Source organism: Pleurodeles waltl, chromosome 4_2, assembly GCF_031143425.1.
Source record: "Pleurodeles waltl isolate 20211129_DDA chromosome 4_2, aPleWal1.hap1.20221129, whole genome shotgun sequence".
Lineage (NCBI taxonomy): Eukaryota > Metazoa > Chordata > Amphibia > Caudata > Salamandridae > Pleurodeles > Pleurodeles waltl.
The window spans coordinates 409,573,639-409,589,571 of NC_090443.1; the positions used below are offsets into that span (position 1 = coordinate 409,573,639).

Below are 15,933 nucleotides of genomic sequence, written 5' to 3' on the forward strand. Positions count from 1 at the left end.
CTCATAGATTTATCTTCAGTAATTGATGCTATTATGAGTGCTAAAAATGGAAAGCCCCCTGGGCCTAATGGGGTACCGAGCAATTTGTTTAAAACAAACTGTGGTTTGGGCTCTTTGATTACTAATGTGTTGAGGGCAGCAGTTTAGTGCAGTCTGAGTGCCTTGTGGAGAGAATAAGTAATAGTTGCCATTTTTAAAAAGAGTGACCAGAACTCCCCCATGTGTTATCGTCCAATCTCGCTGATAGACTCAACAGCAAAGATCCTAGGTCGTGTTATTTTCGGCAGACTAGAATTTTGGCAGAGGCCAACTCCTTTTTTTAGCCCTGTCCAATATGGCTTTCATCCTGGTTCAGGCACAACAGAGCAGGCCCTAAACCTCACACTTATTATGGGCAAATATGTGAAAGCCAATAGAGGGGTTTTGCATACGGCCTCTGTGGACCTCTCCTGTGCTTTTGACCTTGTGGACAGGGAAATGTTGTGGGAATTGACGAGTCAGGCTGGCATTGCGACCCCACTATTGGATTTAATCAGGAGTTTACATTGGGATTGTTCAACTAGGGTGGTTACTCTCGATCTGGTGAATGCACTGCACCAATAGGGTGGCCAGAAGAGTCAGGTAGGGTTGCATACTAGCTCCCTTCCTCTTTTTAATCTATATAAATTCCCTGGAAACAGTCTTAAAAACATGTAGTGAAGATGTTCCTAGAATTGGTACTTAGGTAGTCCCAGTGCTGCTGTACACAGATGATGCGGTTCTCATAACGTGCACAGCAAACGGACTACAAAACCTTTTAAATGGTTTTAAGGATTTTATGTTTGGTCTTAAATTAAAAGTGAATCAGCAAAAATCTTTTATTATGTCATATGGTTCCAGAAGTACTAAATCAAAATCTTTTTTTACTGAAGGGAGACCTATAGCTAAAATCTCTACTTCTAATTATTTAGGTATTTTATAGGACTCAAACGAGCACTGGGATAGGTTATTGGCCAATAGGGCACAAAAGATGGAGGCAGTTGGCAATGTCATCTTTAGGTTTGCAAAAAGGTTGGGCCAGAAGGTGATACGGAGAAGGCCCAGCTTTATAAAAGCAAATGTTTAGCAGCAGGCACATGTGGAGCAAGAGAGTGAGGTTACGCCGCAATAGGGAAACTTCAGGCAGTAGAAAACAGTTTCTGTACAGGCTCCTACCTACACTAAGTTTTATCATACACATGGAACTGGGACCGAAAATGTATAGATGATTAAAAATATGGAATACACCAAATGCTAATCTTTCAAGGCAGGTGCTCATGGACTGTCTAAGCCTGGAAAATATGTCCCTATCCTGTAGCTGTCTTATATGAAAAAATATATTTTCCAGTCTGGGTAGTGTACATTTCTTTGATAGCTCTATAACTATTTGCCCAAAGTCCAAAATATTGATTAATAAATCTTACGAGTCCGACAGACAGGAGATCAGACTCATGGCCATCCTCGATATGCCTTCAGTAACCAGGTATATGCAAATACCTACAACAGTGGGCTTGGAACCATACTTAATTTGGATAAATAAACATCAGTGTAGATTCCATCTAACAAGGCTGAGACTTAACATGGTCCATTTTTAGTGGCTTTCCCCATTGTTGTCCTTAGGATTCTGTCACTGCACAATCTACTACGCATCTTATGCTCTTTTGCACACTACATGAATCTTTCCGGGTGAGTTTCTTGTGCCCAATTCTCATATAGAGAAATTTTACCTCTTAAAAAAACGGATTAAATTATCTGCAATCCTTCTCTTCTACTGAAATTTGAATTTCTGTTATTAATTTCATCGTTGCTGCTATTAACCTGAGAAAAATGTGTGCACTTTAAGCAATGTTGATTTTGATATGTTGAAATCTTAAATCTGTTCACAATTGTTTTTAAACAATCTTGATGCTTCTATTTACTTTGGATTTTTAATGTGCTTTTATGGTCAAAATTATTGGCCGAATAAAGATTCTTTTGACTTTGACTTTGAGAGGTGAGGTATCAGTTTTAGGATTGACTCATGATTGTTTGTAGTTGTCAACATATTTCCTCCGACATACCTGGGAGGAGAGAAGCTAATGGGAGTGGGATAGAGCTATCTTGTCTGCACTTTTGATGTGAGCTAACCATTTCCACCAGGTATTGAGGGAGATATTGAAGGACTGCGAGTACAAAACTTGATTCAAGACCTTGCATGAGCGTTAGGCCAATTGTCTGTAGGTCCAGTTGATTTAGGTTAGGGTATATGCCAGTGCTGCATTCATCTGTAGCTACTGTTTTGCAGTCTATGGTTATTTCAGTTTGTAAATTATTCCTCAAATTCTCTGGAAAAAAAACATATGTTTTATGGCTCCTGTTTCCTTGTAGTAATTCAAACAATTGCCATCACCATCAAATTATTTTTTTATAGTTTGAATGAGGTCCAGAATATTCTATGTAAAAATATGGATTTTGTTTGAGATAAAGTAGGTGTGATCCTACTGCTCAAGGGTGAGTTCCCAATTTTATTCCAACCTGATTTTGGAATATCTACCTTTTCATTTGGGAAAAAGTTCAATTTCCCATTTCGATATTTCGCTGTTATTAGTTGGAATGTTTTTGGGCGAACAGTCCGATAGATTTTTGAGACTAAATGATAGGTTTTCTGAATCTTGGAGACTGAAGTAGGTAATGAGGGGGCAACATCCTGATATTTTTGTTTGGAGGTAGCAACTTTTAATTTTAGGAAAGTATAGAATTCCTTGTTTTGTTCAATTGAATGATTGTTTTAAGATGGCAAAGGACTTGGGACCCTTTTGAGTACCAAGGTCTCCGACGTAGCAGATTCCCCATCTAATCCATTCTTTCCAGAAAACTGGAGTACCTTCGCTTTTTTATATGTAGCCAGAGTAAGGCTAAATTTAATTTTGACATTTTGATTCCAATTATATTATCTATTTGTGATAACGCTTCGTTGGTGTCTGGAATTATGTCTTTGGAGGGAGGGGGTCTGATTTCTAAGATATTAGAGACCATTTGCATGGTGTTATCATACAAGGCAAGATTAAGGTCCTGATTTAGATTTTGGCTGAAGGGTTACTCGATCACAACGGTGACGGACATCCCGTCTGCCGAAATATAAATCCCATAGGAAATAATGGGATTTATATTTCGGCGGACGGGACATTCATCAGCATTGTGTTGTGTAACCCATCCGCCGAAATCTAAATCAGGCCCCAAGTACTTTAGTAATGCCTTCTCCATAACAAGCCAAAGGGGAGTATGGTGGTGTTTTTTCTGGAACTATACATATCCTTGCCTAATAGAAAGGCTGCTTGGTAAGAGTAAAAGTCAGCCAAATTAACCCCTCTTGATCTTACGAGTCTTATTTTTCTTCGTGAGATATGTGGCTTCTTTCCTTTCCAGAGAAAATAGTTATCTAACAAGTCAACCTTTTTAATTATTCTTTGTTATTATGTTAAGACAGATAAAGACATCTTCAAATCAGCCCTAAGATGCTACCAACAGCAGACACAGAACACCAAGCGCATACCTCTTGCAGATCACATCAGTGCCAGCACTACCAGCAGCAACAAAATGTTCCCCATCACATACCGTATTTATCGGCGTATAACACGCACTTTTTCTCCCTGAAAATAGGGGGCAAATGATGTGTGCATGTTATACGCCGATAAAATTTAATGGTATTTTTTTTCTGAAATTTTCTCTTAAAAAGAGGTGCGTGTTATACGCCGATAAATACGGTATTACACTGCATCTCTTGCTGCCTCCAGCAACATCTTCCCTCACAAGACCTATGCAACAAGCTCTCAGAATTTTTCTATAACAAAATCACCTCCACATCCAGCATCTTTCACCATCAACTGGGCCCTGTCACTGTCGCAACTCAACTTCCCATCACAGTCAAAGAACAAATCCTGACCTTGTGGAACGCCATCACCACTTTCAAAATCCCTGTTACCAAAACAATATCCACTCGCGGACCCCATCCGACCCTTGCTCCCACCATGCCATCACCAAAGGGTCACATGGATCAACAAAGCACTAACACTCATCTTCACCACCTCCACCAACTAAGCCACATTCCCGGACACCTGGAAACATGCCACTGTCACGGCTCTACTCATAAAACCATCTGCAGGCCCAGCCATACTTTCCAACTACAGACTCATCTATCTCCTGCCATACCAGCAAAGGTGTCAGCAAAACCGACGCCTCACTAATCACCTCAGCTACCACTATCTCCCCAATGCCAAGCAGTCTGGATTCGGGCCTAACCACAGTACAGAAACAGTACTCATCGTCGCTACAGATAAATATATTCCCTCTGGTCAACGTCATCCGTACACACAACACCAATATCCTCTCCTATACTGACGATATACAGTTCATAATTCCTTCTCTCGAATTTGATCCCCAAAACAAGAAAAACGCTCACCGCCTGCATGACAGAGGTTGCTAACTAGATGAAAGCCAACTGTCTGAAGCTCAGTACTAGCAAGATAGAAGCAGTGATCTTCGGCAAGGACACATAACCATGAGATTAACTGGTAGGCAGGTGAACTTGATCCCACGTTCACACCCAGCACCCACAAAAGGAACTTCAGAATAAGCGTCAAGAACAAAGTGGACATGACCCTGAAGATGCTGATGAAGCTCTTCAAATGGCTCCAAAGCAACACTATAAAAAATATCACTCACAACCTAATAATCAGCAAGTTGGACTATGAGAAATCTCTCTATGCCGGGATCACCAAGCAACTCCCTAGAATACCACAAACCATCCAGAACTCGGCCGCCAGACTTATCCTCAATCTCCCACACAGAACTCGCATCACAAACATCACATCGCAGAGAGCTCTACTACCTATCGATACACAGGAATCCTTATTTCAATCTCCTCACACACATACTCAAGGAACTACACAACTTAGGCCCTACCCATCTGAACAGTTGCATCTGCTTCCACCAAACACCCAGACGCCTCCGCTCAACTCCTTCTCTTACACATCCCACGCATAAACAGAACAAGATCAGGAGGATGGGCATTCTCTTACATTGATCCTAAATGGTGAAATGGCCTCCGGCACCATATCAGAGCCACCTCCTCTATTCGTGAAATTTGCAAGAAGATGAAGACCTGGCTAGCTTTTCAATTAACCAACCTACCATACATACATACACACTCACCACTTCAGCAGCAGGATACCCCAGCAGGTGATAGTGCGCTTCAAAAACAAACGAAACCCAACATGTTTAATTAACTCAATGATGATATTGCTAAATTATGTTTCTAGGTAATTTAGGAAACCAGGTTGCTGTGTCCCTCAACACCTCCCTCGTGTAATGGATATTTAATAATCTCTCTTCTGACTTATCTTTGTTGAGTGTATATTCTGTCACTTCTTATTATTTAATCGATCATTTCAATTAAAGCTAGGATCGAAGTATAAACCTTTTCTGTGAACATTAGTATTTTGTTGGCATAGGCAGTTACTTCGTGAGATAAGTCATTAAAGGTTACCATTTTGATTGCCTTATAGATTGAAGCAGAGGTTATTGCTAGAAGGAAGAGTGAAGGAGACATTGGGCATTGCTGCCATGTACCTTTTTATAATTATACAGGGCTCAGGATGGCTTCTGGTATTCTGACTTTAACCAGTGCATTAAAATAAAAAGCCATAATAATTTTGGGAAATTTCTTTCCTGTACCAATTTTTTAAAATGTTGCGTTACGAAAAGGTCAAGCAACATTGTAGCCTGCAATGGATGTGTTTATATGTTTGACTTTCAGTTGGACGTGGCAAAAGACTCTTGTATTGTCACATGAGAATTTGTTTATCATAAAATCGGTCTCTAATAGGAGTATCAATTTAGGAAGATTATCATTTAAGCGATTGGCAAGAATCTTGGCATAAAATTTTACAGTCAATGGTTACCAAGGTTAGGAGTCAGTAGCTTTTGGTCATGAAAATGCCTTTGCCTGTTTTTTACAAAGCACCACTATTGATACTTCCACAGTGGAACGAGGGGCTCCACGTGTTTTCTCAGAATGGTGTAAGAGAGGTGATGAAAGATAAAAGTAAAATACTACATAAAATCAGGCTACGAAATGTATAGACCAAGAGACTTGCATGTTTTAGATTCTTAATTACCCTGATTATTTATTACTCTCTTTGATATTGTTTTATCTAGCACTGACGCTTTCACATCCGAAAGTGAGGGGAGGTGAATGTTGTCACTATATGACTGACATTTTTCTGGTCCGATGTGATAATCTCAGAGGTAAAGATTTTCATAAACGTGTTTACTTTTGCATGGCTCAATCCATTATTGTCTTTAATTGCAGATGTGCTTTGTATGGACTGTTTTAAATATTTCACTAATACTTTTTCAACTTTGTGGAACTCACAAAATCTTAATGCTTCTCGTTTTACCACAAAAGTCCCAGTTAGGTTACTTGGAATTTTATTACACTAATTTTTACTCTTCCTTATGATGTCTACTAATTGGTTGTCTTTTTTGTGAAATAGAAATGTATTTGTTTCATCTCTTTTTTCTAGGTACTCTAGGCAGATTTTTATCTCTTTATTATGTTTGGCCCTCACGCTTATTAGTAACTCTCGTATGGAAGATTTAGAAGCATACCCTAATGTTTGTGATGAAATGTTATCTTTTGAGTTATCAGTTAAAAAAATGAGTAATAATTTCTCAGCTTATTTTAATAATTTTTTAATTTTTTAGCATTTCCTCATTTAACCTCAACCATCCATTTCTTACTCTGTATGGTAATGTCGCACTCTAATGTCATAGCAATGCTGGCATAGTCTGAAATGAGTATTGGTTCCATAAGTAAATCTGCTAATAGATGTGGATGACCTTCCAAGGGAAGCAGGTAATCAATTCTCAGGTATGACTGGTTGAAAGGACAACCAAAATGTAGGGATCATTAATCGTGTATTAGAGGTGTAAATGTTGGCAACATAATCTTATATAGACTTTGCACAGTCTATCTATTGACCATCCCCCTTCGAACCATGTAGTGCTGTGAGATTAGCGTGATGACCCCCTTCCTCTTCATCTTCATCTTCGAGGGAGAACAAGTTAAATGTGATATGCAATTATTACACAATTATACAGTTGTTTCCTGTAGAAGTACCAGGGGCTAGATGTGCGAACAATGGTAACAGCGTTATTTTGTGAATTGCTATTTGGTAATCGCTATTATACAACCATGTCTGTAACTGCTTTTAAATAAAGCAATCATTTTTTTTTAATGCTGCCTGTTTTCCTTAAACGAAAACAGGATGCATCTAAATATAAAAAAAATGAAATGTTTCATTTTAATTTTTTTAAGAGTAGGCAGTGGTACACAAGACCATTGCTTGCTCTAACAAAGTATTTTTTAAACATTCTTAAAGGGGAAGGGGCCGCACAGAGACCCCTCCCCATCTCCATATGATTTACCACCAACTCTGAATTGGTGGTAAAGTGTGAATGTTTTGGGACTGCATTTCAGTCACAAAACCCATTCAGATTCCCTAGTTTTAAGGGACACCCTGGACATGTCCCTTCCAAACAGTGATTCTGTTTTGGGTCACAAACCCAAACTAAGATCCGAAAACCGGTTACCTTGTCACATCTTGGTGTTTGTAAATTAAAAAAAACAGTTTTCCAGGCGCAGACGGCCAGATTCTGCGAATCATGCCGTTTTTAGTGCAAAAATGCTTTGTACATCTAGCCCTGTCACTCCTTTTATTTCATAAATGTAGTTGGAGATGTGAGTCTTCTTTACTGTATGATTCATTCCCTTCGCACTTAGAAAGATGAACTGAACTGCTTTTGTGATGCTCATGTCCCAGATTTAAGTGTGTTTGTCATCGCTGACTGTTTTCTAAACTTAGTGTGTGAAAAGATCAGCAAATCTGTTGTCTCTAATGGCTACAAAACTTAACATTGCTACGTTTGAGGGCGAGAACGTCTTCAGTGACAGTGAGTTTATGAAGGGACCTATGTACTGTAAGAAGGTTAACAAATATTCCAGGATATCTTAGTGGATGCTGGCTAAAGGGGAAAAGTCAATGACAGAAAGAAAGTAGCAATATGAAAACAGAAACAAAAGAAAACACACCAGTGCTCATCCCTCCATCTCTCTCCTTTCCATCCTGCCATCAAGCAGTAGAGCACAAAAGACAGAAAGGCTGTAAGACACTGTGCTGCAGGAGGGGCCAAGAAATGGTAATGGTGGGAGTGTTGTGTTAGCCAACTACTAACTATTGTTCAAACTGTACATCACAGGGACTACATTTTGTTAGAAACAATACCAATAGAATTGTGGAATCTGTCCTTAAACCAGGATCGAGCCCTACATAATATGAAGCCAGGTGCGCATGTACTTGTATTGAGTTGGCCTCCGTGTTCTAGCATACCTTGACAAGTATTAGGATCGATGCATTAACCACAAGTTTTCAACATGTATTTTGATGGCGAGTTTATAAACTGGCACTGGATAAGGAAGTCAAAAGCGCATAAATGTCGATTCACCAAAACGGAAGGGTAGCAGAAGTACCACCACGCACTTTTTCATGTCCACGTTGCCCAAAGACATCACAGATTTACCCATTTTTCATACCCATAGGTCCTCAGCAGCCACTTATTTGCTGCTGAAAGGATAACGGATGGTTGAGTGAGAGAGGGTGAGGGTAATGCCAGGTGTACCAAAAGCTAATCCAAGGGGTAGCAGCTGGTAATCTTGCAACCACTTAATGAGTCTCATGCAAAAGTGGTGGAGGGCAGGCAGTCCTTGCCTGCCACATGTCATCCTAATTACAGTCATTACCTGGGGCTTTTACAACTGCAGAGGGTGTCCTGAAGCATTGTAAACAAGCATTTTCAATGCAATGGGTCTCGTGTTTGGTCGAGTTAGAGCTATTAGCGTTGCAAATTCCTAACTGGACTTTTCTTGCCAAATAAATTGAAAATGAAAAGTAAAACAGTTGACATAAGCAAGCCGATTCAAAGCACCACGGTGGCCATGGGCGTGAGTGCGAAGGAGAGACACAAAAGGAAAAAGAAGTTTGCTTGCAGTCAAACGTATTGGAACACGTGCAATTATCCATGTAACAGGGTTGATGCCCAAGGCGATAACAAAACTGCCCCAAGGAGGGACAAAAGTAAAGCATTTGCCAATGATAACAAAGGATTTTTGAAAGGCAAGCTCATGAACGAGTGATACTGATGGGCGTGCTGTGGGTGTGATTAAAAGTCCCCAGATAGATTACAACATGTCAGAGCGCTTGCATGCTCAACCTAAAAAGGGTAAATGAGGAATCACCCCTGCACCAAATCTGGGCACGGAATCTCTGTGGAAGATTGTCACATTGGTCAAACATATGTGAGTGTTTACAAGCAGACAGAGGTGGGGAGATATGAGGAACCAGGGAAACCACAAAAGGGAATTAGGCAGTGGACAGGGGCAAAGACAAACAGGATGAAACATCAAGGAACTGGAATGAACAGCACAGAAACAATGGACGAAGGGGCCAGAGAACTGCCAGGGTTACCTCCTGTCCTGCCAAAGCCTTTAAAAGAGAAAAGGAACTACTCTGCAAGCAAGAACATATTTATTTGTAAGCAACACAGTGGCTGCCTTTATAAGATGGTGAAGCAGGAATTTGTATAAAAGGAAACAGTGCTCCCCAATTATACTGAAATGACGTTTCACTGCTCGCTCCACTGGCAAAGCTAACATATGCGACACTGCCGCTGCTTCCAGCCATGTCGTCCATGTCTGTACCACTCCTATAGCTTTCAACACCTAAAAATAATCCGGTTTTACCCCGCACTCACCGCCCCTGTGAGAAGCATGTTTGGCTATCGGCCACCTTAAATCTTGCTTCACCGCGCCCATATCCCAATGGTGAAGAACCTGTGAATAGTTACAGAAGCACAGTGGACTCCTGCATCTTTGAGATACACTGCAACATTGCAGCATGCGGCCATTTCTACCCTGAGCTGTGTTTTTATTGCCATGTGTGTCATGCATTGAAAGACCAGGATTCATTCACCTATGCTTCATCAGAATAACCCTTTGTTAACTGGCAGTCCTGCACAGACTGCAAGTTAGGGTTTGCAAATAGTTCTACTGAGCGCTTCCCCACATGCCTACTACAGACCTGCAGAATGTGGTCGTAAGAGCCATGGTTTCGGATACACAGTAATGGACCTTATGCTTGACGTCTGTAAGAGAAAGAGTTGAGTACAACTCTTTGTACATGGTCCCTCGTGGTCTACACCTCTCTACACCAACTGTGTGGTGCTAGGGCCCGCGAGTCATGTGTCATCAGAGTCCAGGTCGCACAGGTTGCAGCCTATAAACATTCAAACAATGGATGACAACCACTCATACAGGCCTGGAGACAAGTCCTGTCCTTCTAAATAACTAGCCATGTCATCCACAGCAGTGCTTTAAATGGGCAGGTGCTGTCCGGTATTGAGTACCGGTACGTCTTTAATTTAGAAGGGAGGGATTCCATTTAAAGCGCTGATTCACGGGCATGATACCCTGCTAGGTGATCTGTTTCAGTGCCAGAGGCCAAGCTGGTGGCCATGAGTCATACCTTATAAAAGACAAACGTAAAAAAAGGTAATACTGAGCTGTTTCCACCATTTTATGTTGCAAACTGCTCTTTTGTCTTACATGCATTACATTTCTGAGCTATCTCACATGGACTGTGCCCCGACATCTGCAGGTTCCACCCACTTGGATCGCAGACACATCAACCCTTTTAGCCATCATTGTGGGATCGGAAGCAGCGATCAGCAGGTCAGTGTGGGGGTGGACAGCCCGGTTTGTTTCGGGGGTGATTAGGGGGGTCAGACAGTCACGCACATCCACCACTCTTAGAGCAGATCCAAGAAGCAGTGAGCGGTTTCACTTTTCTTTCCACGTAATGTCACTTCTTACTGACCGTGTAGTAGCTAAGAGTGAGAATGAGAAAGAGCAGCTGACTAGCTCTTGGAGTTCTCTTAAAATACCTAACACCAGATGCAGAGTGCACTCTGATCCCACCCCAGTGATTGGTAAGATGACTCTAGTATTTAGCTACTCATTTAAACTTTTTCTTGAAGTAAGCATTTCAGGATCTTTAGGGCAGGCGTGTTTTGCCTTTGTGAAGCATCATTATGTATGGTTATTGTTCTCTACCTGCTTCCAATGGAATCAACATTGTCATATGGTCTCACCCTTTAATGTTTACTATTTTCTCCTTGAGCCAGATTTTTTATTCTCCTTTTTAGTCACCTTGTTTGCTAATGATGTTTTGGCGGCTTCAACTTGGTGATTTAGTGGGGAAGGGCATCCTGATGCCAAGAAGGGAAGGAAAAAGCATGTCTCCCAGAAGTGCTGGAACAATTATCAGTGTGGGGTTTGCTGCATCCATGTTACATCACTGAACTCAGAGAACTATAAAAAGTCCAAGTGTCCCACAAAGAACAAGTCGAGCAAATAAGCCACGCTCGTTTAGCAATAGAGGTAAGGGGGGACTTTGTAGCTGGTGGTGAATGTTGGGGTACACTGTCGCAAATATATTATTAAAGCACGGTATGGTAGTTAATTGGCATTCGCAGACAACACATTTTCACTTGGAATGGCCACTAACTCTGCACGGACATAGTTTTGCTGATAAAATATACAGTACACAAACAATAATGTATGGAAATCAGGTTTCAGCAAATGCTGGATCCCCTAGTAAAGTGTCTTGATTTGCTTTTGATCCTATAAACATCTTGGTGCACACTTCAGGATTACCAAAAGAGCACTCAATTTGTCCTTTCCTAAGTGTTAACATTTGTTGACATATTTGTACTGTTCATTTTTAAATTGTGTTGAAAAAAAAAACATCAACCGGCCTTTTCTTTAACACCAGCAAGCCTGACACATTACTCACTTTTTGAAATACTCTCACTTTGCAATCGGAGAAAGAAAAGTAACCACTAATCTCCAAGTCAAAAGAATAGGCAGTAATTTGTCAGAAGACAGCCTGACATTTGACTGATGTCTTTGAACGCACAGCAAGCGTGACAAGATAAAAACAAACTTTTAAGCCATCTTTATTGTTCATTCACCTTTGTTACTCAAGTATGGCTATTTTGGTGTGCTGTAGCACCCCCACTTCCAGTGCCTATGTGGTCCCCTGTACACAATGGAGTCATTTCCAACAGACATCCCACAGGATCGGCTGGCCTGATATCTAGTCAGCTTCCAGAAGAGCACGTTGCTCGGAGAGTCATCCCACCCACCACTTTGGTGCCGAAATTATTTTATGCCATCCATCTGTGCTCATAGTTTCTGCTAAGGGGGATGGTAATTATCGCGTAATGTAGACGAAGATGCTCAAAGACTTATTGCTGGTTGGGTTCTGCTTGGGTAGTTAGATCAGCTGTAACTTCTGTATTAGTGCACCACACTCTTTTACTGCGGTACCTCCAGATTATGAAACAGGAAGCAGGAATAGATGGAGAAGACAAGAAGCTTCTATTAGAAAAAAGGTCTGCTCTGAGCTAGGCCACAGATAGGACTGGAGACAAAACTGCAACTGAAATGTAATAAAAATTAATAGTAGTAGGGGCACAAAGAAGGTGGATGGTCAACGGTGACAGTAGTACGAAGAATCCACACACTGACTGGCAGTTTCCATCTGCTGCCCAGATTTATGGTCAGTCTCAAACTAGCATGGCTGGCTTATGGCCCGGTCTGATATCAACATGCACAGCAAATGCAGGCCATACTCACCGTTCAATGACAAGCTCTTTGTTGGAGACCTGCTGTACTGTGATCACCACCTTCTTCTCAATGCCCTGCTTCAATTTGAAATAGAACTTGTCTCGGTCCTTTGGCACTGGGCTGCAAGGGAAATGTGGGAGAGCCCAAATGAGTGTGGACCAGCAACACAGCCTGCTACATACAGAATAAATTGGACCAAAGATATTTTGGGTTTAGCCCTCTGGCTAGGCTTTTTAACTCCAAAGTAAGGAAAGGTTCTAGTAGCTAGAATTCTCTTGGGAATGCATTAAAGTCTTTAAAAGGAACAGATCAAGCCTTCAGCTTACACCAAAGGGAGATGCCCCTCCACTATGACAGAGAAATAAGTGAAAGATCAAGCTTTATAGCAAAGAATGAAAACAATTCTCTCACATCAAACATTTTTCAGTGAGGTTTCCAGAACTCCAGGAGCAACAAAACAGCTACTATTACAAACACCTCTTGTGAAACCTCTTAAGAGCATCAACACACTTATACCACCAGTAGAGGAAATTTACAAATAAGTTACTTACCTCCTGTAACACCTTATCTGGTAGAGACTAGCTGCACATTCCTTACCTTAGAATAATCCCCAAATGTCAGACAATCTGGAAACTTTCTGCATGCCAGTTGGTGGCGCAAATGGGCTCCACGTCGTCATCAGTTACTTTTTATGATCTTTCCACACTAGAAGCATAGAGCCACAAATGTTGCTAATGTACCAGTGTGCAGACACTAAGGACTTCATAACGGTTACCCTATATGAAGAAATCCATGTGCAGAGCGGGGAGGATGGGAGGGTGGGTAAGGAATCTGCATTTAGATAGAGTGTCTACCAGGTAAGGTGTTGCCGAAGGTAAGTGGCTTGTTCATCTGATAGAGATTTCAAGTCACAGATTCCTTGCCTTAGAATAGATACCAAAGCAATACCTCCCTAGTCGTGGGCCTGCAAACAGAATTAAACCAAGAAGTCTTGGAGGACCGAATGGGCAAAGTGCCTGTCACGACGGACCGGACTAGCCAGGTAGTAGTGCTTGGTAAACGTGTGCAAAGATGCCCACGTTGGAGCCTGACAGATGTCCAGGACAGGGGCTCCATGAGCTAATGAAGTGGTCGCAGCTTTGGCTTTGGCAGAATGAGCTTGCAAGTCTTCAGGGGGTTGCTTCTTCGCCGGTGCATAGTAGATTTTAATGCAGAGCAATATCCATTGTGAGAGGGTGCATTTCTGAACGGCCTTTCCTTTCTTCATCCCGACAAACCCAATGAAGAGTTGATTGTCCACCCAATCTCTCCAGTGAGACCACTGTAGAATGACAACACTCATTTGTGGTCCAGTCAGTGGAGTCTCTCCTCCTATTTGAAAGGGTCAGGCGGAGCAAAGAAGGTAGGCAATGTGATGGTCTGGCCTATGTGAAAATTGTTACCACTTTTGGTTAAAAAAAAAAGAAATTTAAAAAGAGGCACATGTTTTCAGTATGTCTTGGAAAAAAGTCATGTAAGGAGGGTACACAGAAAGTGCGTGGCATTCACCAATTCCCCCAGGGTGAAGTAATGGGCACTAAAAAAGCCTGTTTTTATAGTCAGCAAACATAGAGAGCAACTGTGCAAGAGCTCAAAGGGTGAGCACATCAAGAAAATCAAAACTAGGTTCAGGACCCACTGGGGTGTAATAAAGGGTTTTGGAGAGAACATTGCTGCAATCTTTTTAGAAAACGAGACACCAGAGGTGGCTAGAAACAGGAAGGGATGATTCGGCAACCGCAAGAGTGCTGGTATCGCTGAAAGGTACCCTTTTTACAGTGATCAGAGCAAAGCGTTGCCAGGCTAACGTGAGAACAAAACCAACAAAACCTCAGAGAATGGTGAAGAAAGAGGATCAACATTTGTGGAAGCACACCATGCCACAAATGTGTCCAAGTGCCTGGCGTATACTGTTTTGGTTGAGAGACACCTGGCTGCCAGAACAATATCATAGCATTCTGGAGAAAGGTCAAAAACCGTCAACTGTAGCCGTTCAATCTCCACACATGAAGGCGGAGTCCTGTTGCTGTGGCAGTAAATCCTCATAAAATAGCAGCCTTAGCGGAGGACCAATGCTCATGAGTTCGGGATCCCATACTCTGCGTACCCAATCTGGAGCCACAAGAATGACTTGGACAGGTCGCTCCTAATCTTCGTGCAAACTTTGGGCAGGGGTGGTATTGGCAGAAAGGTGTATAGGAGGCCTGATCTCCACTTGAGGCAAACTGCTTCTCCGAGTGAGATTTGCCTAGAAAACTCAAGAGCGCAGAAGTGCTGATAGTGTGCGTTCTCTGCCGTGGCGAATAGATCTAACCAATATTCTCCCAAATCTCTGAAGAGACCTTGCACCACCTCTCGAAGGAGACACCATTTGTGATCTGCTAGGCATTGACGGCTGAGTTTTTTCTTTCTGGAAAGAGCCCACCAGATGCTGAACCACTAGGGAAATGCCCTGACTTTCAGCCATATCCAAAGACACAGGGTCCATGAGCCCAGCCCGCCCTGTTGTTGCAATACCACATGGTGGTAGTGTTGTACATGAGCACCTGAATTAGCATTCCCTTGATGGAAGGAAGAAAGGCTTTCAATGCTAGTCAGTTTGCTCTCAGCTCCAATAGGTTTATGTCGAGATGGTAATCCACCTGAGACTTGAGCAGTCTCATCTCCACCTCTCCCAGATGGCCTCTCCAGCCCAGAAGTGACACATCTGTCACTATAGTCAGCTGTGAATGAGGAAGGGAGAGGGGTCTGTCGCTGTCCCATTGACAGTTTGTCAACCATCACTGTAGGTCTATTGCAGTTTTCTCTAACTCTGGACCAAGTTGGACAGAGTCCCCTGATGCAGTGCCAGCTAGGATTTCCCACTGCAGAGCCAACAAATGCCAATGGACATGTGTTATCAGCAGGATGATGGAGGCCATGAGGTCCAGCAGCCCCTGAGTCAGTTTCACCAAAATCCAGGTCCAGAGGGTGAAACATCAGAATCATGGCCTGAATATCCTGGACTTGCCGTTCCGGAGGATGGTCCAGAAACTGCATCTTGTCCAGGACAGCTCCAATGAAAGGGACTGTCTGAGAGGGAGTCATGTGTG

The 15,933-nt window shown here is 42.1% G+C and overlaps 1 protein-coding gene across 4 annotated transcripts in view; it reads right to left on the minus strand.

Annotated features, from left to right (window-relative positions):
• RABGAP1L (RAB GTPase activating protein 1 like) overlaps positions 1 to 15,933 on the minus strand; it is a 1,234,468-nt gene that overhangs the window by 923,028 nt on the left and 295,507 nt on the right. For all 4 annotated transcript variants that reach the window (XM_069231590.1, XM_069231591.1, XM_069231592.1 and 1 more), the window contains one exon: positions 12,812 to 12,922. In XM_069231590.1, the coding sequence (XP_069087691.1) occupies positions 12,812 to 12,922 (111 nt within the window). The remainder of the gene's footprint in view (positions 1 to 12,811; positions 12,923 to 15,933) is intronic.